This window comes from Phoenix dactylifera, chromosome 1 (assembly GCF_051530095.1).
Source record: "Phoenix dactylifera cultivar Ajwa chromosome 1, Ajwa_hap1_PhDact_Kaust_v1.1, whole genome shotgun sequence".
NCBI lineage: Eukaryota > Viridiplantae > Streptophyta > Magnoliopsida > Arecales > Arecaceae > Phoenix > Phoenix dactylifera.
In genome coordinates this window covers 44,371,175-44,397,641 of record NC_143190.1, presented here as the reverse complement: position 1 = coordinate 44,397,641, position 26,467 = coordinate 44,371,175, and the positions used below count along the sequence as shown (strand labels likewise).

At 47.8% G+C, this 26,467-nt stretch overlaps 1 protein-coding gene across 6 annotated transcripts; it reads right to left on the bottom strand.

The window, feature by feature from the left end:
* Window positions 1–792: 792 nt before the first annotated feature.
* LOC103712816 (PR5-like receptor kinase) lies at window positions 793–26,467 on the bottom strand. 6 transcript variants are annotated; one of them, XR_015967862.2, is made up of 5 exons: window positions 25,370–26,467; window positions 8,928–8,963; window positions 7,630–7,771; window positions 3,514–3,817; window positions 793–1,145 (listed from the first exon to the last, which is right to left on the bottom strand). XR_015967862.2 is itself a non-coding variant. In XM_088702622.2 (4 exons), the coding sequence occupies exons 1-4, from the start codon at window positions 26,316–26,318 to the stop codon at window positions 3,724–3,726; spliced, it is 1,221 nt and encodes a 406-aa protein (XP_088558748.1). In that variant the 5' UTR covers window positions 26,319–26,467; the 3' UTR covers window positions 3,208–3,723. The 6 variants fall into 6 exon arrangements, 4 of the variants coding, with proteins under 4 accessions (XP_088558748.1, XP_088558758.1, XP_088558754.1 ...); XR_015967863.2 differs by lacking the exon at window positions 793–1,145 and adding an exon at window positions 2,852–3,152; XM_088702622.2 differs by lacking the exon at window positions 793–1,145 and having other exon boundaries at window positions 3,208–3,817.

The window sequence follows — 26,467 nt, the reverse complement described above, 5'->3', positions numbered from 1 at the left end:
AAAAAGATATATGCGCGTCCCAAGGACTCATATTTTCCGTATCTTAAGTCATTTGTCTTATTCACTATTAGTCTAGCGTCGAAAGTATTCGAAGGCAGCCGAGTTTATTCACTATTAGTCTAGGATCAAAGTCTGACTAGAGACTACGCGGTTCTAACACAAAAAAATAAAAAAATAAAAAAAGGTCTTTCCAACCATCAATGGATTCGGATTCTATCTTTGGCACGAAAAAAGATGATAGGTCTCGAAACTCTTTTCATCTACCTACACAGGTCTTGAAGGCACTATTGCGCAATCCAATGATGATTCATGTAAAGAAAAGTAAACCGTTTTATGTGAAAGACAATCCCTGCCTGCCTACGAGATCTCCGACACTATTAAACGTGGAGCAATTTGTTATTTTTTAAGATGCTATATAGAATGTACCCGAAAAAAAAAAAACGTAGCAATTTAGAACCCACAGATCAGTTGTATTGACAACCTTGCCCAATGAGGCAATATTGTTACGGTAGCAATTTAGTAGCTCCCAGGGCAATAGAACTAGGATGGAAAATCTAGCCAAAAGTCATGGGTGCGGGGCTCAAAACCATGAACATCCTTTGATGGCTTTTCCACCTGTGCTGGGTAGCACGGTCAAATATTTTCCAAGTATATCTAAAATATTCATATTTTTAATATATTTTATTTTCCATCTCATCATTTATTTTGTTCCTTTTTCAAGTCATATATTTTTGTTACAATAATTTACCCTGATCTCATCTGTTTTTTTTTTTTTTATAACGGTAGCTCAAACGCAACAAGTGTGAATACGACCAACAAAATTAAAAAAAAGATATCGCACGATGGCTCAAGCATGGACACGTGGTTTGTCCAAAAAAAACCTTTAATCGAGTCTGTAGCATCATTTGCCTCTCTAGATGGTCTGATAGGAACTACACACTCTCAGAAGCCTACAGATGTAATGAAGCAGCAGCAGTATACAATCATTGTAGCTGGTCTCCTTCATTTTCTTCTCTCACAAATCATAAAGGAATCTTTTGGAAAAGCTTTCTCATTTTTAGAAATCATCATGCCTCCATATCATCTAACCTTGCCCATCAGGATCGGCGGTCATCTACCTCGACGTACAAAATGTGCTCTCCCACCTTGTACCAAAAAATAATAAAAAAAATGACACTCGTTTTCACCATTCGACCTATAAAATAATACAAGCACAAATCTTATATTAAACAACCTAATCGATAAAAAAAAAAGTAATCCGAACGCATTTCTTGAACTGAACAAATAATATATAACAGCCTATACTCTTTTGGTCCTTATCTCTCTGAACCTTTAGATGGATTCTAGTTTTTGGGAAACAAGAAATATATAATATTTTAATGAAAGGGAACTACTTAGGGTCGTCATTAAACTATTGAAGTTGAATTTCATGCATTTAGTCTTGTAAAAAAATATAAAATATATAAATAAATCTATTTCATCCTATTAACTTAAGTTTTTAGGATAAATGGTGATTTTAACTTGGTATCAGAGAAGTCCGGCCCACATGTGAGGAAGAGTGTAAGAAAATATAAAATATATAAATAAATCTATCTTATCCTATCTTGATTTCAACAAGTATGAAGGTGATGAAAACACTATTCCAATTGGAGAATAGAGAATGGTAGAAACCGAACTGTCGAAGCCATGAACTGGGAGGTTCCCATCCAGCCTTCCGCTCTTAGATCTAAACAATAATTCACTCATCCCGTTTCACCTAATCCATCAAGATATAAAATAGAAGCCACGGTCAAAAATGCCTTAAGGACAATAAATTGCAAAGCTGGTCGCACGGTCCATCTGGGTGGGACGTAGTTGAAACACCCAAGGAGCGTCGCTGGTTTGGTTGTAGTTGCAACAACGACATGTGCACGTAACGGTCCTAAAACACTAGGGTTTGCAATAGTTTTCGGGGCCCTAAAGCTTTATTCCACCTGAACCTAGAAAACAACTCTCTCTCTCCCTCTCTCTCTCTCTCTCTAGGCCCCTCCTCGGAGACTTGAAAAAAGAAAAAGAACTATTATTCCATCTTGGCCTGATCTGGCAGAAAAATATAACCTTGATTAGATTCAGAATTCTAGGACTTTACTAGTATATAACCCATATGATGCATAGGTACAATATTTTTAAAAGCCTAGTTAATTTTTTAAATAAAATTTAATATTAATATTACATTATATTATTATTATATAAAATTCTAATAATATATATAGATATAGTAAAATAGTATATTATTATAAAATAATAAGATCATAATCTAATCTATGTATAAAAAAAAACTTTCCGACAAGCGGACTTTTTTGCAGGTTGACCTCGGTTACAACCAGTCCCCCTTTATCTCAATCTCAACCGACCTTAGCTCACTTCGGTTCTTACTGACCTCAACACACAACTGGTAGATACCAGCCTCAGCTCGGAATCTAGCAGCAACAGTATTGGTTTTAGAAAATATTTAAATGCAATATAGCGAAATTAGTAGTGTTTATACTTTAATTTTTAATTAAGTTAATGATCATAAAAATAAAATAGAAATTAATAAAGCATTACTATAATCTAATAACCTGCAAAAAAACGTGGTCATGGCATAATAACAGTGAAAAATACTCTTTATTAATTTCATCATACATTAAATAAATATACTTATTAATAATATCACTAATTTCTATATTAATCTAGTAGTACTAATAAAATATTTTTTATTCAATATTGTTTAATAAATTATTAAGCTTCTTATTAATGATATTATATTTTTATATTCTGATAAATAATTATATCAAATAAGAGTCCATGCCCAATGAAAAATTCTGTGAAAGAAAAATTTTTATTTTAGTGTGCGACGCGCATGTGCTGTGCGTGCGTTTGCATGCTTGTGACCCAAAACAGACCGGACCCATTGGAATCCGTGAATCGACCCCCCTGAACCCATTAAGATGGAAACGTTTACACAAACGACGTCGTTTTCTTCGCCTTCTTCCTCCCTCTTCGTCCTCCTTCAGTTCTTTCTCCCTCCACTGGTGAGTAGGTAATCCGTCTGAACGGCCAAATCGAGGACTATTTCTTGTGAGCGGAGAAGCGGCGGTGGACAAAGAGCTCGGAGCTCTGGCTTTTTTCCCCTGGGAAGACGTGCGGATAGGCATATATTTTTAATGTTTTAGTGAAGATATGCGGACGTACTCAGAAAACTATTTGTGCGGAAAAGAAAATCTACAATGAGCTCAAGGAGCACATAATTTTTTTTTTAAAATCCGGAACAATATCCGTATATATATAAAAAAAACATGCCAATATCTGTAAGCGACCACGGGAAACAACTGTCCCAGGGAGTGGAGATTCCGCGCAGGGGGGCGCATAGATAGTCTATGAAGACGTAAATTCGCATTGAAATACTATGCAGACATCTGTCTGTGTCTATTGTTCTACGCAGATGCGCGCATATTTGCAAACTCATTACGAAAAGAAGTACGCATAGCTTACCATACGTATGCAAATCCGCATAAGAGTCTCGTGAGACGACTGGCTTTTGGCCCGTGACAGAGGGCGTGGACAGCTGGTTTATCTCCACGTGTAGGGTGAAGATCCTATTCATTGATTTCCCTCGGTGGGGTAAGATGGAGCTAAGGAAAACCCAGATCCCAATGCCCAATCCACGGGCTTTGACCTTCTCATCCTCCTCCTCCACCATCGTTACCGGCGTTTGGCGGTGGAAGAAACGGATGGCGGTGGGAATAGAGGCAGGAGACGGGACTTTTTCAGCTCTTTCGACGACAGCTGCAGAGACCTGAAATAGAGAAACTTCTGAAGAAGCTCAATAAACCAGTAGAAAAGATACTCATATTATGACTTATATTGCAACAAACTAGGGCCTCTCCAAAATAATATTAGCCGAAAAATATCATTTGATTTTTTTGGGTCTTATATATGTATTTAGGAACTATCCATTAGCTGATGTGAGATTAAATACACACACATGTGGATCTTGACATACTCTGCTATTTAAGCTCTGATGTCCTTGTTAAGATAAAATCCAAAATCCATTCAAATCCAATTATAAATATCATAAATTCAATCTAGACTCATACTACAGTATCCTTTAGTTTACAGGGTTTATTGGCAAGATCCACTCTGGTACTATTTGTAACAACTTAGGATATTACGTAAAAAGGCAAGCCATAACATATTATTTAGATTTCTTGATTCTGTTTAAGTATTCAAGATCTGCTTATTGCATAGCCGATGTGAGAGTAAACACATGCACGCGTTCATCATCACATATATGGTGGATATAGAATAGACCGAAATCATGGAGCTTTTACCCATCCTCTCTAATGCCGTCATATTCGGCAAATGCATCTTAGTTGTCAGTACCAACATCTTCCATTCCCATCTTGTGGGATATATTTAGTTTTGAGTTTATTATATTACAGACTATCTGGGTTTAGGTATCAATGTGCAATTGAAATTTTACCAAATCATGTCAACCTAGTTTTTGCAAGGTTGTTACGTTGGTGAAGGTGCAAGACCACTTACGTTGCTAACAAGGCAAGGGATGTAGTTCTCAGGTGTGTCTTCAAAGCAACTAAAGCAGAAGGCGGTTCTCGGTCGGGGGATTTCATTCCTAATAAATATTTCACCCCAAGTCAATGCACCATAGTTATACCATTACCATGGCTTATCTAAATCGTAGTCTTCAACAATTCTTAAATGGTATCTCTCTTCTTGCTCTCATCCTCTCCTCTTGCATGTAGCGGGACACTCCATTGGCCAACGAGAGAAATGAAAGCGTGTCGAGAGAGCTGAAATATTCAAGCTGGGAGAATTTTATTTTTATGTAGGGTTTGTCCTGCTCATGCATAATTTTTTCCGACGGCTGTATTAACTCCAAACTGTAAACTTCATACTACAAATTTAAAAGTGCATTTGTTGCACTTTAGTATTGCAATGCTTGCCTGTTCCCCACTAACATAATTTTCCAAGGGTAAATCGCAATGAAATGAACAAGAAAAGGGGGAAATACTCTTAAAAATTGAATCTAATGCTCACTGTTTGCTACTGTTATCTATAATTGCCTCAGCCTTATTTTTAGTCCAAGTGATCTTGCTTTATGAGTAACTAGATTCATTCTAGTTCTAGCAGTGGGAAGAATGGAAATTGCAAGTGGACTTTCATGGTAGATTAGATGAGGGTAGTAATTCACATTGGAAGATTTGCCTCATTTATGGGAGATAGAACAATCAAGCAGTTGATTGGATTGAACTTTCCTTTTCTTTTCCTGATATTTTCTCTGTTCATTCTTTTTCTCTATTTATATTCAAAGAAAAACTGTAGAACATAAGAGTCAATCCAATAATGAGTCCAATCTGAATTGGACAGCAAAAGAAGGCAAAGAAAGCAAGTTATTGCAGAGCATCTTATGTTTTTCTTTTCTTTTCTTTGTAGGAGTATCCCTAGAAAATGCAAGGTAGATAAAAAACATTTCGTTTTTTGATGCTAAGGGAGGCAAAAGGGAGCCATCCAGCAAAGCAAACTTTGAATATCACTTAAAAGATGAACGCAGCAATAGCTCACTGTCCATACCTCTCCGTTTCAAATGGCGGGTCCATGGTCCGAGTCTTGGGTGGTGTTATCCCTCAAGATTTCACCACGAAATATGGGTTGGAGTTCCTTCTTGGTAAAAAATCCTAGGTTCCGAGTCCTAGATTATGATGGGACTCCCTTCTAGCCTCAAAATGAATGAATGGAAGAATGAATTGAATGAATGGATGAACCTCAAAATGAATGAATGAGTGAGTGAATGAATGAATGAATGAATGAAAAGATAAAAGATAGGTCTATATGTGAGAACATAATGCAAACACCCATTATATCTCTGATTTGCAGCACATGCCCTGACCTATAATTCACATTATTCAAGGTAGTAGCAAACCAAATTGGAGAAAAATTAAAGCAGATAATATCTGTTTGTGTTTATTTCTGCATACGAAACTACCGAACATCGATACAATTCGGGTGTTCTACTATCATTATTCATATCCATATCTCTCTCAATGGAACGCAGATGTGCATATGGTAGGTAGCTACCTCAATCACTTTACAAATATTCAGTTCTGTTTGTAGTCCTATTGAGTCTTGTACAATTTCTATAAATGGAAAATAAGCGACAATATAAACATTTTCTTAACTTAATTACCATTGATATAATAAAATTTTTAATTTGTTGGTTCATAAAGTTTAACTATCTGACTAATATCTGCATTTATATCCATATCAATATTCAATTTGCATCTATATCCATTTGAAGCAAATAAGATATGAATTTTAGAATCCAATTGATATTTTTATCATTATCTATATATGTTAAATAAAAAATGGATATAGATATGAATATAATGATGTCTGATCCATATTTGATCGTTTTCAGCCCTAAAACCAAATCAATTTTTTTCTTGCCATATTCTTCCAAACTCAAAGATTCAAAAAGCATTATTAAGATCCATTTATATAATATAATATAATATATACTTATTGCAACAATAGAAGCAGCAAAATAAATGATATTAAACATGTTATTTCATGGCAGCTAAAATATGAGCTTAGAGATTATTATTTAACAGAGCTGAAAAATACAATGAGTTTTGCACCATAAGGAATATAGGTCAATGAATCATTAGAATCATTGATGATTCTAAAATAGAAATTAACTATGGTCTTGGTGGCATTTGCAAGTCACTGATGCTTCCTTCCAACATATTCACTACTCTACTTATTAATGGACGATCTGCAGGTAGCATTTGTATGCACCACAACCCAACTATTATCATCTTTTTGGCAATCTCTTCAGTATCACTAGTCACTCCACAAGCTTCTAGGGTATCATAATGATTGAGATGGTCATAAACCCAGTGTGGAAAATAAATTTCACTAGTATTCTCTGCACTTGCATCTATATTTTTACGTCCACCGACCATTTCCAGCACCATCATTCCATAACTGTAAACATCAGATTTGCTGGAGACAACTCCAAAATTTCTAGAGAAGACTTCAGGGGCAATGTATCCAACCGTTCCCCTCGCACCGACTATTGAAATGATGCTCTCTTTCGGAGGGCATAGTTTTGCCAACCCAAAATCAGAAATCTTGGGACAAAAATCTTGGTCCAATAGGATGTTGTGAGGCTTGATGTCAAAATGTACTATGCGAGTGCTACACCCACGATGCAAGTACTCTAGTCCTCGAGCAATACCGACTGCAATCTCATATAATTTTTCCCAACCAAGTTTAATCTTTGCATCTGGTACCTCCGTGTATATAAATTTCTCAAGTGAGCCATTTGGCATGAATTCATAGACAAGAGCTCTCTTTGACCCCTTTAAACAGAAGCCTAGCAGACAAACGATGTTCACATGGGAAGTTCTGCCAATGCTAACTACCTCATTGATAAATTCCTCACCATTACCTTTGGACTCACCTAAGACTTTCACAGCTACCAGACGGCCATCACAAAGATTACCCTTGAACACAGTACCATAACCGCCTTGCCCTAACTTATGACTAAAGGATTTGGTCATCCTTTTAATTTCTGAATATTTGTACCTTTTTGGCATCGAGGATCCATATTTTTGTAGCAAGTCTTCAACACTTTGTGCATTATTTGAGTGAGACTTTCTGTAACGAAGAAGATAGACTAAGAGCAATAAGAACCCCAGAGATAATCCTGTGGCGGCACCAATAGCACCTGTGAAGGAGGAAAGGCATAACTACCATTTGAATGTTCTATGGAAGTATTTCATACATTACTTCAAAAATTTAGCATTAACCTCATAATTTGCATATAAACACAAGCAACAATAAACATATCATTTCACATCTATAAAATTTTATGAGCATTCATGCCTATAATCTTGAGAAAAAAGTTATCCAATGATTGAAATTTTGATTTTAAGATTTTCCATCACGCGCTTGCTTTTAAAGTGATAACTAATTATCATTGCTCAACATTTGATTTTTCACCCCCTTGGTCCACTATTTCCCCTTTGGTATACCTCTCATATGTATGAATGCTATAACTCTTAACTATAGCTTTTGACCACTTGGCAAATTGCCAATAATTTTGAGCAGACTATAGCAATAGTTTTCTAGATGTGTTTAAGCCATGACTCTTTTCAAACTATACAATTTAATCTGAAGAAGTCCTTATCATTTCCAATATGATGACCCATAACTCTTTTCTTGGATTTGTTATCACTTATTTCTTGGCCATAAATTATGTAGCAATTGGCCATAAGGAAAAAAGCTTCTAGGGGTTTAACAAGATGTCAGGAGGCTTGGGTTCTCTTAAAGTTGAGTTACGCCATTGAAATCTTGATGCAATTATCGTAATGAATAAGGTGGCAAACCCAGGAAATATGGAATAAGGTTCAATGAAGGGATTAAAGGAATTTAAAGTGCCCAGAGTTATCGTCTTGCAGTCCTATAATTGGGAGTTGAGTTCAGTTTACTAGGGAACTGGCTAGGTTGACTTAACTGAAAGAAATAAAGATGACTAAGTTAGGTTTTTGAAACTCAGAGTAAGGCTGCAAGGGAGACATAGGGAACTTATAATTTATCGACATAAGGCTATTATAATCAATCGACACAGCCATAGAGCACTCATAATTTATAGACTCACGGAACTAGGCAAGATGGCAGGCCCTAGTATGAGGGGAGGGTGGATTATTGCTAGGCTATCCAAAAAAGTATTAAGTAGATAATTTTCCAATCGGTAATTTGGATAATGTTTCATTTACTTCATTGAGTATCGTGAATAAACAAACCAGAAAAAATATTGTTTAATGGAACGGAAGAAGACGAAAACCTTAAAATGGTAGGTTTAGGAGAGGTATGTTGGTTACCTATCATGATTCCCGTCTTCCTTGGATCGTGACTTCCTGCAGCATCAAAAAACAATTACCTCCACTGTTAGAACTCAACCCTCTTGATTAAGAAAAATATATAATTACATCGTCTGTTATTCTATAAATATTCTGTCAAAACAACCATTTTTCATGAACATAAGACGTGCATACAGAATTGTGCTTTTAGAGAAAACTGAAAAGAAGGAATGAGAAACCTGACAATATTGCTAGAATTAGCAGGGACACAAATACAAAGAAGTGAAGTCCCTTGATCTTTCAATGATGTCTACTAGAGGTATGATGTTGGTGTCTACTCTTTTTATATTGTCATTGCATTGCCTATTGCATCTATAAGTTTGAGATGAAGGGAGGTTAGGCCACCCAATTTATTAAGATAAAAATATGCATAAGATAAGAACAGAGAGTATGCAGTAAAGGAAAGAAAAGGGAGAAAGGAGATAACAATGTAACAGAGAGTCAAACACTACCCATATGAAAGGAAAGGAAACGAAGAGGGGATTAGGAGATAAGAATCCCGGAAGGTTACTGCAGAAGATTCGTGTCCGTGTTGGCTTCAACCATTGGAGACCAAAAGTTTGTTGCAGCCTCTGAACAGAGTCGTCGAGCAGAAGAGTATATTTAAGACAGACCCCTCAATGCAGCAACGGAGTGACAGTTGAAGAGTGCAGAGTTTTGATTTAAGACACAGCCACCCAAGTACCTTCTCTTGTTTTGGTTGTGGAATGTCCCTAGTGCTTAGTTTGTTCATTAGAGAAAGCCAGAGAAAATATTTGACCTTTTATGGTGCTTTAATTTCCTACATTGATTTGACAAGAGGAATTAAGGATATGAATTATGAATGGCTTTTTTCAGGGAACGAGATGCTTTTTAGAGGGGTCAAATTGATACACTTGATGCAATGAAACTTTTGGCATTCTGCAGCAGTATTGTTTGTGGAGAAGGGTTTTCTGATGTCACAGGTTCTATCATCGGAGGACACAAGGTTGTAGGACAGGAATGAAAGTTGGATAAAGGAAGTAGCGGAGGAGAAAGAAAAGGAAGTAAACATATGAAGCAACAAAAAAATGTTATGCAAACATATTCCTCTATGAAGAGGGAAGGAAGAAACACTAGATATTTTCCAAGGCAAACCTAATGTTGATGGACTTATTTTTGCATTTCAAGGAAACTTTAGACTTGATTGCCAGAGGATTAGAAGTATATTGGAAAACAGGAGTAGGCCAACTACTTTTATTACTGAGCTTTTCCCCCCTTTTTTTTGATGAAATTGTATTGCTGATTGATCAAAAGAAAAGTCAACAAGATCCTGGTTTGTGTCATCTGTCTTGACTTCTTAACTAGAAGTTGGATGAATTGTTAAAAGAGACAATGATAAAATTGCGATAAAAAGCTCCTTTTCTGCTGGGTGTATCAAGGTAAGATTCGTGGTGGTCTTCATGCAAGCTTGTCCTTATAATATATAACAGATTTGTTGAGATGGAAGACGTATCGAGGTGAATTAGACAGGTAGAGAAGAATGAAAAGGATCGATTATGGAAAATAATAACTGAATGTGGTATCTTTGAATTTATGAAGCAAACATGTTAGAGTGAAAAATATACTAGAGCTACAGATAGTACATGTTTTCTTCGTAGATGGGCTTGTCCAATTATTTAAGATAAGCATGATGTAGATGTAGTAATTTAGCCTATTGGGTGATATTTTTTGAGCCAAAATCTTCCCAATTTCATACATACAATGTATCTTTATTTCAATGTGATATGATAGGAAGGTCTTGGAATGCATGCTGCTCTTCCAGCTGACTTCGTTGGATGGTAAAAATGATTGAAGAAATTCATGAAAACTAGAAGAATTGGTTCTGCATAACAAAGGAGCACATGGAAACAGTTAATCCATTAAAACCGGTTATTGTATGAAACCCAGAAATCCTTTAAATATTCAATCGCCCTACGGTGCACACTCTTCACCAAATATGCAAATATTTCTACAGGAAATAAGTATAATACGCTTAAATATCTGTATGGTGTATCATCTATCTTTACAATATGCTCGTAATAACTTAGTTACCATGCCTTCTTTTACTGTCCAATTCGGATTTTGGCCCAAGTATTTGTTGTATGTTCTAGAACTCTTTCCTCTCACGAAGATAAGATAAAGAAAGGAGGAAGAAAAAAGATCCAACCCAATTATCGACTGCTTGATTATGTACTTCAATCAAGCACAATCTTCCATTATTGGAAAATATTAGGCCAGAATTAAGAAGAAGAAGAAGAATGGTGGAGTGTCTCTCAGGCCATAACGTCAAAAGTCAGCACCACTATATGTCCCGTTTAGAGCATCAGTCACTCACATATACTGCAAAAGAAATTCAGCTGATTTGATTGTGATACCTGGCCCTTTAAGTGAACTGGGCCTGGTCCACTTGAGCAACCCAGCTAATTTGGTCTTAAAAAAAAAATATCAGCGCGTGCCGCGCACGTGCCTGGAGAGGAAGAGGACTCCCGATGGGAGTCTTCTCCCTTCCGATCTCGCTAGATGGGATCCGACTTCGGGTCAGATTCTGATCACGGCCGAGCCTATTTAGAGGCTCCTCCCCATCCTCTCTTCCCCCACCGGAGTTCCGGCCGTGATCGGAGCTCACTGCTAACATTTTTTTTGGTTTTCTCCCCTAAAGTTGATCGCCATCTGCACCACTGCCGCAGCTAGTCCTTGTCTGAAAACCAAGTAAAGACCTAGCTTTCCCTCTTGAGCTACTCTCCCTCCCTTCTCCGGATTCTTTGGAGCCTCGACGACCGGCTGATGATTGCCGGATTTTGGTTGAGAAGCGTAAAGCTCTGTTTTCTATGTTTTGATAGGTCGAACCCATGTTCTAGTTGTTTTCGCCGCCGGTGCTCGCCGTCGGGGTCTTCCTTTGAATCCTCGTAGTGGCCGAAGACCATGACTAGAGCTCCAACCATGAGGATGCTTGATTTCTTCGGTTTAAGGGGTCGGAACCTCTGTTTCTTCGATGAAATAGGAGTCACCGGCTGCTGGTCACCGCTGGCCACCTATGGGCCCCGTGACCCCAACAACCACCACAACCATCGTTTTAGCTTTGAATTCGGTCGACGAGTCGCTGAATTGCTGGTAATAGAGTCTCCCATGTTTTGATACACTTTTTCTTTTGTTTCATCGGTCGTCACGAGGCGGGCAAGCCACTGGCACCGCTGTAGGTCGTCGATCATTGGGGGTCGCCGATTACGAACGCCATCGAGGGCCATCCTCTATTTCAGGAAGGAAGGAGAGAGAGAGAGGGAATGAGAGAGGGCATCACAGCTCTCTTCTTTTTCTCTTATTTTCTCTCTCCTCTCTCTAGATTTTCTGTCTCTTGGTGTCTCTCTCTAGTTGACTTGAGTGGGTGGTAGAAGTGACTCAGAGGACCTGGTGATGGATCCCTGGTTGACGCCGGTAGGCGGTCTAGGTTATTAGTTCAGTATTTGATTTTTTTTTTTTTTTAATCAAGTTTGATTCTGTAAAGGAAGAATCATGCGCACAAGAAGGTTTTGATTGGGTACTCTGCACCCCACCTTGTAGACTGTGAAGCAGGTCAGTGAGTATTGTGTTTAATCAGTCTTCGATAAAAATAAAAATCCATATACTCGGTCACCATATATATATATATATATATATATATATATATATATATATATATATATATTTGTATCGCTGGATTTGCATCGTGAGATTTGTATCAATTTGGCATGTGACGTCATATGATTTTCAGTACAAATATATTCATATTGTTGTTATACATATCAGATATTGAGAACATAATTATGTGAACAAAGATATCTTGTAGTTGAAAGAAAGTCGTTGTATAAGTGGTAACTTATTTGGCAACAGCAACATATAAATCAGATAGATAAGATATGGTGTGAACTAACTACATCATAGCGCCAATGAGCTAACGTATAAGGATAGCCTCCATGAGCTTATGCGTGAAACAACCTCCACAAGCATAAGCATGGTATAGCGATCATGGGCTGATGCATGGGACCTCCACGAGCTTATGTGTAGTATAGCGACCATGGGCTGATGCATGGGATTATATCAATTTTAGACTGTGTCATGATTTTGGTTAGTCCATAGCCGAAAGATAATTAAAGAAAAAAATAAAAATCAAATTTAATGAGAAATAGATGAAATGACACATAAAAAATTATTGTTGAACAATTGGATATATTGATATAAGCATATATATATATATATATATATATATATATATATATATATATATATATATATATATATATATATCAATTTTAGACTGAGTCATGATTTTGGTTAGTCCATAGCCGAAAGATAATTAAAGAAAAAAATAAAAATCAAATTTAATGAGAAATAGATGAAATGACACATAAAAAATTATTGTTGAACAATTGGATATATTGATATAAGCATATATATATATATATATATATATATATATATATATATATATATATATATATATATATATATATATATATATATATATATATATATATATATATATATATATATATATATATATATATGCCTTATGATAAAATGTTAATGTGTCTATTATTTGTATAAGCTTTCCGAGTATTGATATAATTTTCATTATATCTAGTATTGCTAATTGATTATTTTATTTTTACTTATAGTGTAGTAGTTTGAGATTCTTACTGGACTGTAACCCCTTCCTTCTTTTTTTCAGAGTTACAAGTTGCATAGTACTTGGTTATGGTTGAAATTATCAGTAAAAGAGATAATTAGATAGTGTATCACTAATACTGGTTGGATGATCAAATTTTGTAATTGGATCAACTTTGTTATCCAATATGAATTGAAATCATTATTGCTCACGGATATTGGGGTTGTGATAAATTTTTCAGGTCTAGCATATTCTCTAGGGCTCTGCTTTAAGAAGTGTGCGGTTGCATCGTATTTTAGACTCGGGTGCTGGGTTCGAGACATCACACTGGCATTAACTAGTGTCCGATGAAATATATATGCCGACGTGCAATCATTAGGACGAGATATTTCTTGGTAGTTGAGTAGTTTCTTTGAGCAATGGAAGAGAAAGAAAAGTTCTTATTAGTTGAGTCGATGCGAGAAAGATTTCACTGAGTCGCTGAATCACTCTGGATGAAATCGGTGACATGAACTGCTTAAAAATGTATCTGATACGACAGTCATGGCCGAGGAGTTTAAGAACAGGGATGAAGCTTTTTGCAGGTCACCGTAAAAGATGGATACCCACAATAAGATGGCTGTTGAACTGGAACCTAGAATGGACGGCTTATGTTTATTACTGGACTTGTACCAAAGGGCAGCCCGCTTCCTATCTAAAAAGAGATGAGGAAAAACAGGATGGAAAAAGATCCCTTTTGACTCTAGTAAGATTTTGGAATTCATTTGAGACGAAGGATATAGCAGGGTAGAAGCGGAAGGGAAAGGATAGGTGAGAAGGGAAGAAGTGAAGAACGTTCTGTGCGGAATGGACTATACTGTGTGATGATAGTTACGCTGATATGGTCTTAATTTTGGACAAGCGGCTATTGGCTGGTTGACTGACCTCAACAGAGCGTTGACCCTATGTCATCTTATTTCACCCAATCCACTAGAGACAAATGGAAGCTGTTGCGGGATTTTCACCCCGGCAACAGTCCGCACACCAGCCGAGCAAGGTACTACCCCAGGGAGAGCAAGGTATTGTCCGCTCTGGGGATCGGGGATCGTCGACCGCTCCCGGGGGTCCACCCTCTGGTAGCGCCTCGGGTGGAACAACCATTTCCACCCCGCACGGTTTTGTCCTTCCCCGGAGGGCCGCGTAGGTACTACCCCAGGGAAGCCGCCTCGATTTAACGAGAGTGCTGGAGGAGCTCAGCTCGGTAGAGCAAGGTATTGTCCGCTCTGGGGATCGGGGATCGTCGACCGCTCCCGGGGGTCCACCCTCTGGTGGCGCCCCGGGCGGAAAAACCCTTTCCACCCCGCACGGTTTTGTCCTTCCCCGGAGGGCCGCGTAGGTACTACCCCAGGGAAGGCGCCTCGATTTAACGAGAGAGTGCTGGAGCAGCTCAGCTCGGTAGAGCAAGGTATTGTCCGCTCTGGGGATCGGGGATCGTCGACTGCTCCCGGGGGTCCACCCTCTGGTGGCGCCCCGGGTGGAACCACCCTTTCCACCCCGCACGATTTTGTCCTTCCCCGGAGGGCCGCGCAGGTACTACCCCACGGAAGGCGCCTCGATTTAACGAGAGAGTGCTGGAGCAGTTCAGCTCGGCAGAGCAAGGTATTGTCCGCTCTGGGGATCGGGGATCGTCGACCGCTCCCGGGGGTCCACCCTCTGGTGGCGCCCCGGGCGGAACAACCCTTTCCACCCCGCACGGTTTTGTCCTTCCCCGGAGGGCCGCGTAGGTACTACCCCAGGGAAGGCGCCTCGATTTAACGAGAGAGTGCTGGAGCAGCTCAGCTCGGTAGAGCAAGGTATTGTCCGCTCTGGGGATCGGGGATCGTCGACTGCTCCCGGGGGTCCACCCTCTGGTGGCGCCCCGGGTGGAACCACCCTTTCCACCCCGCACGATTTTGTCCTTCCCCGGAGGGCCGCGCAGGTACTACCCCACGGAAGGCGCCTCGATTTAACGAGAGAGTGCTGGAGCAGTTCAGCTCGGCAGAGCAAGGTATTGTCCGCTCTGGGGATCGGGGATCGTCGACCGCTCCCGGGGGTCCACCCTCTGGTGGCGCCCCGGGTGGAACCACCCTTTCCACCCCGCACGGTTTTGTCCTTCCCCGGAGGGCCGCGTAGGTACTACCCCAGGGAAGGCGCCTCGATTTAACGAGAGAGTGCTAGAGCAGCTCAGCTCGGTAGAGCAAGGTATTGTCCAATCTGGGGATCGGTGATCGTCGACCGCTCCCGGGGGTCCACCCTCTGGTGGCGCCCCGGGTGGAACCACCCTTTCCACCCGCACGGTTTTGTCCTTCCTCGGAGGGCCGCGTAGGTACTACCTCAGGGAAGGCGCCTCGATTTAACGAGAGAGTGCTGGAGCAGCTCAGCTCGGTAGAGAAAGGTATTGTCCGCTCTGGGGATCGGGGATCGTCGACCGCTCCCGGGGGTCCACCCTCTGGTGGCGCCCCGGGTGGAGCCACCCTTTCCACCCCGCACAATTTTGTCCTTCCCCGGAGGACCGCGCAGGTACAACCCCAGGGAAGGCGCCTCGATTTAACGAGAGAGTGCTGGAGCAGCTCAGCTCAGTAGAGCAAGGTATTGTCCGCTCTGGAGATCGGGGATCGTCGACCGCTCTCAGGGGTCCACCCTCTGGTGGCGCCCCGGGTGGAACCACCCTTTCCACCCCGCACGGTTTTGTCCTTCCCCGGAGGGCCGTGTAGGTACTACCCCACGGAAGGCGCCTCGATTTAACGAGAGAGTGGTGGAGCAGCTCAGCTCGGTAGAGCAAGGTATTGTCCGCTCTAGGGATCGGGGATGGTCGACTTCTCCCGGGGGTCCACCCTCTGGTGGCGCCCCGGGTGGAACCACCCTTTCCAACCCGCACGGTTTTGTCCGTCCCCGGAGGGCCGCGCAGGTACTACCCCAGGGAAGGCGCCTCGATTTAACGAGAGAGTGCTGGAGCAGCTCAGCTCGGTAGAGCAAGGTATTGTCCGCTCTAGGGATCGGAGATCGTCGACCGCTCCCGGGGGTCCACCCTCTGGTGGCGCCCCGGGTGGAACCACCCTTTCCACCCCGCACGGTTTTGTCCTTCCCCGGAGGGCCGCGTAGGTACTACCCCTGGGAAGGCACCTCGATTTAACGAGAGAGTGCTGGAGCAGCTCAGCTCGGTAGAGCAAGGTATTGTCCGCTCTGGAGATCAGGGATCGTCGACCGCTCCCGGGGGTCCACCCTCTGGTGGCGCCCCGGGTGGAACCACCCTTTCCACCCCGCACGATTTTGTCCTTCCCCGGAGGGCCACGTAGGTACTACCCCACGGAAGGCGCCTTGATTTAACGAAAGAGTGCTGGAGCAGCTCAGCTTGGTAGAGCAAGGTATTGTCCGCTCTGGGGATCGGGGATCGTCGACCGCTCCCGGGGGTCCACCCTCTGGTGGCACCCCGGGTGGAACCACCCTTTCCACCCCGCACGATTTTGTCCTTCCCCGGAGGGCCGCGCAGGTACTACCCCAGGGAAGGCGCCTCGATTTAACGAGAGAGTGCTGGAGCAGCTCAGCTCGGTAGAGCAAGGTATTGTCCGCGTTGGAGATCGGGGATCGTCGACCGCTCCCGGGGGTCCACCCTCTGGTGGCGCCCCGGGTGGAACCACCCTTTCCACCCCGCACGGTTTTGTCCTTCCCCGGAGGGCCGCGTAGGTACTACCCCAGGGAAGGCGCCTCGATTTAACGAGAGAGTGCTGGAGCAGCTCAGCTCGGTAGAGCAAGATATTGTCCGCTCTGGGGATCGGGGATCGTCGACCGCTCCCAGGGGTCCACCCTCTGGTGGCGCCCCGGGTGGAACCACCCTTTCCACCCCGCACGGTTTTGTCCTTCCCTGGAGGGCCGCGTAGGTACTGCCCCAGGGAAGGCGCCTCGATTTAACGAGAGACTGCTGGAGCAGCACAGCTCGGTAGAGCAAGGTATTGTCCGCTCTGGAGATCGGGGATCGTCGACCGCTCCCGGGGGTCCACCCTCTGGTGGCGCCCCGGGTGGAACCACCCTTTCCACCCCGCACGATTTTGCCCTTCCCCGGAGGGCCGCGTAGGTACTACCCCAGGGAAGGCGCCTCGATTTAACGAGAGAGTGCTGGAGCAGCTTAGCTCGGTAGAGCAAGGTATTGTCCGCTCTGGGGATCGGGGATCGTCGACCGCTCCCGGGGGTCCACCCTCTAGTGGCGCCTTGGGTGGAACCACCCTTTCCACCCCGCACGGTTTTGTCCTTCCCCGGAGGGCCGCGTAGGTACTACCCCAGGGAAGGCGCCTCGATTTAACGAGAGAGTGCTGGAGCAGCTCAGCTCGGTAGAGCAAGATATTGTCCGCTCTGGGGATCGGGGATCGTCGACCGCTCCCGGGGTCCACCCTCTGGTGGCGCCCCGGGCGGAACCACCCTTTCCACCCCGCACGGTTTTGTCCTTCCCCGAAGGGCCGCGTAGGTACTACCCTAGGGAAGGCGCCTCGATTTAACGAGAGAGTGCTAGAGCAGCTCAGCTCGGTAGAGCAAGGTATTGTCCACTCTGGGGATCGGTGATCGTCGACCGCTCTTGGGGGTCCACCCTCTGGTGGCGCCCCGGGTGGAACCACCCTTTCCACCCCGCACGATTTTGTCCTTCCCCGGAGGGCCGCGTAGGTACTACCCCACGGAAGGCGCCTTGATTTAACGAAAGAGTGCTGGAGCAGCTCAGCTTGGTAGAGCAAGGTATTGTCCGCTCTGGGGATCGGGGATCGTCGACCGCTCCCGGGGGTCCACCCTCTGGTGGCACCCCGGGTGGAACCACCCTTTCCACCCCGCACGATTTTGTCCTTCCCCGGAGGGCCGCGCAGGTACTACCCCAGGGAAGGCGCCTCGATTTAACGAGAGAGTGCTGGAGCAGCTCAGCTCGGTAGAGCAAGGTATTGTCCGCTCTGGAGATCGGGGATCGTCGACCGCTCCCGGGGGTCCACCCTCTGGTGGCGCCCCGGGTGGAACCACCCTTTCCACCCCGCACGGTTTTGTCCTTCCCCGGAGGGCCGCGTAGGTACTACCCCAGGGAAGGCGCCTCGATTTAACGAGAGAGTGCTGGAGCAGCTCAGCTCGGTAGAGCAAGGTATTGTCCGCTCTGGGGATCGGGGATCGTCGACCGTTTCCGGGGGTCCACCCTCTGGTGGCGCCTCGGGTGGAACCACCCTTTCCACCCCGCACGGTTTTGTCCTTCCCCGGAGGGCCGCGCAGGCACTACCCTAGTGAAGGCGCCTCGATTTAACGAGAGAGTGCTGGAGCAGCTCAGCTCGGTAGAGCAAGGTATTGTCCGCTCTGGGGATCGGGGATCGTCGACCGCTCCCAGGGGTCCACCCTCTGGTGGCGCCCCGGGTGGAACCACCCTTTCCACCCCGCACGGTTTTGTCCTTCCCCGGAGGGCCGCGTAGGTACTGCCCCAGGGAAGGCGCCTCGATTTAACGAGAGACTGCTGGAGCAGCACAGCTCGGTAGAGCAAGGTATTGTCCGCTCTGGAGATTGGGGATCGTCGACCGCTCCCGGGGGTCCACCCTCTGGTGGCGCCCCGGGTGGAACCACCCTTTCCACCCCGCACGATTTTGCCCTTCCCCGGAGGGCCGCGTAGGTACTACCCCAGGGAAGGCGCCTCGATTTAACGAGAGAGTGCTGGAGCAGCTTAGCTCGGTAGAGCAAGGTATTGTCCGCTCTGGGGATCGGGGATCGTCGACCGCTCCCGGGGGTCCACCCTCTAGTGGCGCCTTGGGTGGAACCACCCTTTCCACCCCGCACGGTTTTGTCCTTCCCCGGAGGGCCGCGTAGGTACTACCCCAGGGAAGGCGCCTCGATTTAACGAGAGAGTGCTGGAGCAGCTCAGCTCGGTAGAGCAAGATATTGTCCGCTCTGGGGATCGGGGATCGTCGACCGCTCCCGGGGTCCACCCTCTGGTGGCACCCCGGGCGGAACCACCCTTTCCACCCCGCACGGTTTTGTCCTTCCCCGAAGGGCCGCGTAGGTACTACCCTAGGGAAGGCGCCTCGATTTAACGAGAGAGTGCTGGAGCAGCTCAGCTCGGTAGAGCAAGGTATTGTCCACTCTGGGGATCGGTGATCGTCGACCGCTCTTGGGGGTCCACCCTCTGGTGGCGCCCCGGGTGGAACCACCCTTTCCACCCCGCACGGTTTTGTCCTTCCCCGGAGGGCCACGTAGGTACTACCCCAGGGAAGGCGCCTCGATTTAACGAGAGAGTGCTGGAGCAGCTCAGCTCGGTAGAGCAAGGTATTGTCCGCTCTGGGGATCGGGGATCGTCGACCGCTCCCGGGGGTCCACCCTCTGGTGGCGCCCCGGGTGGAACCACCCTTTCCACCCCGCACGATTTTGTCCTTCCTCGGAGGGCCGCGCAGGTACTACCCCAGGGAAGGCGCCTCGATTTAACGAGAGAGTGCTGGAGCACCTCAGCTCGGTAGAGCAAGGTATTGTCCGCTCTGGGGATCGGGGATCGTCGACCGCTCCCGGGGGTCCACCCTCTGGTGGCGCCCTGGGTGGAACCACCCTTTCCACCCCGCACGGTTTTGTCCTTCCCCGGAGGGCCGCGTAGGTACTATCCCAGGGAAGGCGCCTCGATTTAACGAGAGAGTGCTGGAGCAGCTCAGCTCGGTAGAGCAAGGTATTATCCGCTCTGGAGATCGGGGATCGTCGACCGCTCTCGGGGGTCCACCCTCTGGTGCCGCCCCGGGTGGAACCACTCTTTCCACCCCGCACGATTTTGTCCTTCCCCGGAGGGCCGCGTAGGTACTACCCCAGGGAAGGCACCTCGATTTAACGAGAGAGTGCTGGAGCAGCTCAGCTTGGTAGAGCAAGGTATTGTCCGCTCTGGAAATCGGGGATCGTCGACCGCTCCCGGGGGTCCACCCTCTGGTGGCGCCCCGGGTGGAACCACCCTTTCCACCCCGCACGATTTTGTCCTTCCCCGGAGGGCCGCGCAGGCACTACCCCAGGGAAGGCGCCTCGATTTAACGAGAGAGTGCTGGAGCAGCTCCGCTCGGTAGAGCAAGGTATTGTCCGCTCTAGGAATCGGGAATCGTCGACCGCTCCGGGGGTCCACCCTCTGGTGGCGCCCCGGGTGGAACCACCCTTTCCACCCCGCACGGTTTTGTCCTACCCCGAAGGGCCGTGTAGGTACTACCCCAGGGAAGGCGCCTCGATTTAACGAGAGAGTGCTGGAGCAGCTCAGCTCGGTAGAGCAAGTCTTGTCCGCTCTGGGGATCGGGGATCGTCGACCGCTCCTAGGGGTCCACCCTCTGGTGGCGCCTCGGGTGGAACCACCCTTTCCACCCCGCACGATTTTGTCCTTCCCCGGAGGGCCGCGTAGGTACTACCCCAGGGAAGGCGCCACGATTTAACGAGAGAGTGTTGGGGCAGCTCAGCTCGGTAGAGCAAGGTATTGTCCGCTCTGGGGATCGGGGATCGTTGACCGCTCCCGGGGGTCCACCCTCTGGTGGCGCCCCGGGTGGAACCACTCTTTCCACCCCGTACGGTTTTGTCCTTCCCCGGAGGGCCGCGCAGGTACTACCCCAGGGAAGGCGCCTCGATTTAGCGAGAGAGTGCTGGAGCAGCTCAGCTCAGTTGAGCAAGGTATTGTCCGCTCTAGGGATCGGGGATCGTCGACCGCTCCCGGGGGTCCACCCTCTGGTGGCGCCCCAGGTGGAACCACCCTTTCCACCCCGCACGATTTTGTCCTTCCCCGGAGGGCTGCGCAGGTACTACCCCAGGGAAGGCGCCTCGATTTATCGAGGGAGTGCTGGAGCAGCTCAGCTCGGTAGAGCAAGGTATTGTCCGCTCTGGGTATCGGGGATCGTCGACCGCTTCCGGGGGTCCACCCTCTGGTGGCGCCCCGGGTGGAACCACCCTTTCCACCCCGCACGGTTTTGTCCTTCCCCGGAGGGCCGCGTAGGTACTACCCTAGGGAAGGCGCCTCGATTTAACGAGAGAGTGCTGGAGCAGCTCAGCTCGGTAGAGCAAGGTATTGTCCGCTCTAGAGATCGGGGATCGTCGACCGCTCCCGGGGATCCACCCTCTGGTGGCGCCCCGGGTGGAACCACCCTTTGCACCCCGCACGGTTTTGTCCTTCCCCGGAGGGCCGCGTAGGTACTACCCCACGGAAGGCGCCTCGATTTAACGAGAGAGTGGTGGAGCAGCTCAGCTCGGTAGAGCAAGGTATTGTCCGCTCTAGGGATCGGGGATCGTCGACTTCTCCCGGGGGTCCACCCTCTGGTGGCGTCCCGGGTGGAACCACCCTTTCCAACCCCGCACGGTTTTGTCCTTCCCCGGAGGGCCGCGCAGGTACTACCCCAGGGAAGGCGCCTCGATTTAACGAGAGAGTGCTGGAGCAGCTCAGCTCGGTAGAGCAAGGTATTGTCCGCTCTAGGGATCGGGGATCGTCGACAGCTCCCGGGGGTCCACCCTCTGGTGGCGCCCCGGGTGGAACCATCCTTTCCACCCCGCACGGTTTTGTCCTTCCCCGGAGGGCCGCGTAGGTACTACCCCAGGGAAGGCACCTCGATTTAACGAGAGGGTGCTGGAGCAGCTCAGCTTGGTAGAGCAAGGTATTGTCCGCTCTGGAGATCGGGGATCGTCGACCGCTCCCGGGAGTCCACCCTCTGGTGGCGCCCCGGGTGGAACCACCCTTTCCACCCCGCACGATTTTGTCCTTCCCCGGAGGGCCGCGTAGGTACTTCCCCAGGGAAGGCGCCTCGATTTAACGAGAGAGTGCTGGAGCAGCTCAGCTTGGTAGAGCAAGGTATTGTCCGCTCTGGGGATCGGGGATCGTCGACCGCTCCCGGGGGTCCACCCTCTGGTGGCGCCCCGGGTGGAACCACCCTTTCCACCCCGCACGATTTTGTCCTTCCCTAGAGGGCCGGGCAGGTACTACCCTAGGGAAGGCGCTTCGATTTAACGAGAGAATGCTGGAGCAGCTCAGCTCGGTAGAGCAAGGTATTGTCCGCTCTGGGGATCAGGGATCGTCGACCGCTTCCGGGGGTCCACCCTCTGGTGGCGCCCCGGGTGGAACCACCCTTTCCACCCGCACGGTTTTGTCCTTCCCCGGAGGGCCGCGTAGGTACTACAGGGAAGGCGCCTCAAATTAACGAGAGAGTGCTGGAGCATCTCAGCTCGGTAGAGCAAGGTATTGTCCGCTCTGGAGATCAGGGATCGTCGGCCGCTCCCGGGGGTCCACCCTCTGGTGGCGCCCCGGGTGGAACCACCCTTTCCACCCCGCACGATTTTGTCCTTCCCCGGAGGGCCGCGTAGGTACTACCCCAGGGAAGGCGCCTCGATTTAACGAGAGAGTGCTGGAGCAGCTCAGCTCGGTAGAGCAAGGTATTATCCGCTCTGGGGATCGAGGATCGTCGACCGCTCCCGGGGGTCCACCGTCTGGTGGCGCCCCGGGTGGAACCACCCTTTCCGCCCCGCACGGTTTTGTCCTTCCCCGGAGGGCCGCGTAGGTACTACGCCAGGAAAGGCGCCTCGATTTAACAAGAGAGTGCTGGAGCAGCTCAGCTCGGTAGGGCAAGGTATTGTCCGCTCTGGGGATCGAGGATCGTCGACCGCTCCCGGGGGTCCACCCTCTGGTGGCGCCCCGGGTGGAACCACCCTTTCCACCCCGCACGGTTTTGTCCTTCCCCGGAGGGCCGCGCAGGTACTACCCCAGGGAAGGCGCCTCGATTTAACGAGAGAGTGCTGGAGCTGCTCAGCTCGGTAGAGCAAGGTATTGTCCGCTCTGGGGATCGTGGATCGTCGACCGCTCCCGGGGGTCCACCCTCTGGTGGCGCCCCGGGTGGAACCACCCTTTCCACCCCGCACGGTTTTGTCCTTCCCCGGAGGGCCGCGTAGGTACTACCCCAAGGAAGGCGCCTCGATTTAACGAGAGAGTGCTGGAGCAGCTCAGCTCGGTAGAGCAAGGTATTGTCCGCTCCGGGGATCGGGGATCGTCGACCGCTCCCGGGGGTCCACCCTTTGGTGCCGCCCCGGGTTGAACCACCCTTTCCACCCCGCACGGTTTTGTCCTTCCCCGAAGGGCCGCGCAGGTATTACCCCAGGGAAGGCGCCTCGATGAGAAAAGGTTATTGAGCCCCCCATTTGGGGCACAGACCTTTCCGCTGATTAGCCGATATGGGACTAAAGTTTGGAACCCCATCCCACAACACAGCCCCCCCAAGCGGAAAGGTTTGTGCGTGGCCGGGGCCCTTCCTCTAGCGCCATCTGCTACGGGGTTTTCACCCCGGCAACAATCCGCACACCAGCTGAGCAGGGAAAGCGACTGCGTCTTCACCGAGGTATTGTCCGCTCTGGAGATCGGGGATCGTCGACCGCTCCCGGGGGTCCACCCTCTGGTGGCGCCCCGGGTGGAACCACCCTTCCCACCCCTCACGATTTTGCCCCCAAAAGGCGCCTCGATAAGAAAAGGTTATTGAGCCCCCCATTTAAGACACAGAACTTTTCGCTGATTAGTCGATGTGGGACTAAAGTTCGGAACCCCACCCTCTGGGACGATCCTCGATCCCCAGAGCGGACAATACCTTACTCTACCGAGCTGAGCTGCTCCAGCACTCTCTCGTTAAATCGAGGCGCCTTCCCTGGGGTAGTACCTATGCGGCCCTTCGGGAAAGGACAAAACCGTGCGGGGTGGAAAGGGTGGTTCCACCCGGGGCGCCACCAGAGGGTGGACCCCCAGGAGCGGTCGACGATCCTCGATCCCCAGAGCGGACAATACCTTGCTCTACCGAGCTAAACTACTCCAGCACTCTCTCGTTAAATCGAGGCGCCTTCCCTGGGGTAGTACCTACGCGGCCCTCCGGGGAAGGACAAAACCGTGCGGGGTGGAAAGGGTGGTTCCACCCGGGGCGCCACCAGAGGGTGGACCCTCGGGAGCAGTCGACGATCCCCGATCCCCAGAGCAGACAATACTTTGCTCTACCGAGCTGAGCTGTTCCAGCACTCTCTCGTTAAATCGAGGCGCCTTCCCTGGGTTAGTACCTACGCGGCCCTCCGAGGAAGGACAAAACCGTGAGGGGTGGAAAGGGTGGTTCCACCCGGGGCACCACCAGAGGGTGGACCCCCGGGAGCGGTCGACGATCTCCGATCCCCAGAGCGGACAATACCTCGGTGAGGACGCAGTCGCTTTCCCTGCTCGGCTGGTGTGCGGACTGTTGCCGGGGTGAAAATCCCGCAACAAAAGCAGTGCCGAAAAACAGATTTAGGGGACAACGTACCCAATTCTATTTCAGATTGATTTGAAATTGTTAGGTTTAAATTCAATTTAGATTTATAAAATTTTAATCTAATTCAATCTAATAAATAGGTTGGATAGATGGGTTCTGCTTGAGACCAACCTAGCTAGGCCGCATATAACTTTCCTCAAAGTTGGAATTTGTGGCTTCATGAGATAACAGCAAGGTGGGTGTCACACGGTCTTCTCTCCACAATGAAATCACCATCGTGCTATCACGTCTGCAGCCTTGCAGACGTGAAGTTTCTGGGCGACTGAGTCTACCTTCTTCTTCTTTGTTTTTTTCTAGGCTCTTTTTCGCTCTTTTGACTCCTAGTTTTGACTAATGGAACTCATTTAAAAGCACGCGATGTAGCTGTGAACCATCCATTGGTCCAGACTTCACCAAATCCATGAGTAAAGAAACAAGACAGCATGGTAGGTAGCAGTAAAAAGGAAAGGGTTTGGCGGAGGACAACGTACCGCAACTGTGGTCGCGCATCACGCCGGAGCAGAAGCAGCCGAGGACCCAACTAGTGCTGTTTATTTGGTTATACCCGCAGCGCCCACCGGAGCTCTCGCAGCGGTCGCATGCTCCCGAGATCTCGTTGGGCCAGAGCAGCTGGAAGCCGCTCTTCAACAGCCCTCCGAAGTCACCGAGCAAATGGCTCCAGTTAGCACTGAGCCACTGATCATGGAGGACGGGCACCACCACTATACCTTGGCACACCTGCGCCAAATTGTATTCTCTGGCGGTCGAAAGATCATCGTCGGTGAAGATGTAGGACGACTTACCACTGCTGCCTGGAAGGCTGCAGTTTATTTTGTTGGGGATTAGAACTTCTAAGAAGGAGGAGCAATTGAGGAATAAGGTGAGGTTGATGTCCGAGGAGGTGTAGTCGAGGACGGAGTTGCCCTCAAAGGAGAGGTTGTGTCTGGGCCAGGGACAGATGCCATCGTCGAGGACATCGTTGTCGGCAAGAGAGATGGTTCGGTTGGGGTAATCGATGTTGGCCACGGTGTAGTCGTGGAAGCCGAGGGAAAGGATTAGGCGGTCATCATCTTCGCATATCAGCATAAATCCTTCATTACCGCAGTAGGAGGTGGGATTCCGGGATACCCAGAATGGATAAGTAACATTGTGTTTGCCACAGGTCGCCGAGTTTGAACAGGATGAGGTTGCGGGGCTGTTCGTGACAGGGGAACCGTTGATGGAGATTAGGAGGAGGAGGAGGAGGACGATGGAGATGAGGAGGGGAGAAGGTGATGAGAGGATTCTACAAGGCATGGTTCCGTGGCTGTGGTGCAGGAGTATGAGCGCTGAAAGAAAGGCTTGGCCCTCGGATACTTTTAGGAGAACAATGGAAGGCGGGCGTCTTGACTTGGTGCTTGACTGCTTGCTGGAAAGATATGCCCATCCCCCTTGGCCCATCTTTGGCCTTATGTTGGCTTCGAGCCTTCGACGAAAGAGGGTGAGAATTGTCCGCAAGAAACTCGTTCTAAGGTTGTCAAACGGGAGAACTGTTGATGAGCTAGCTCTTGTTCAGTTCAAATTTCAGCTCAAGTTTGCTTTGAGTGATA

Coding starts and splice junctions, on each gene's coding strand:
- LOC103712816 (XM_088702622.2), bottom strand. CDS start 26,318: ATGGGCCAAGGGGGATGGGCATATCTTTCCAGCAAGCAGTCAAGCACC. Junction 7,772..8,927: donor GAAGACGGGAATCATGATAG/GTAACCAACATA, acceptor CCTCCTTCACAG/GTGCTATTGGTGCCGCCACA. Junction 3,818..7,629: donor GGATCCTCGATGCCAAAAAG/GTACAAATATTC, acceptor TCTCTATTTCAG/GTCTCTGCAGCTGTCGTCGA.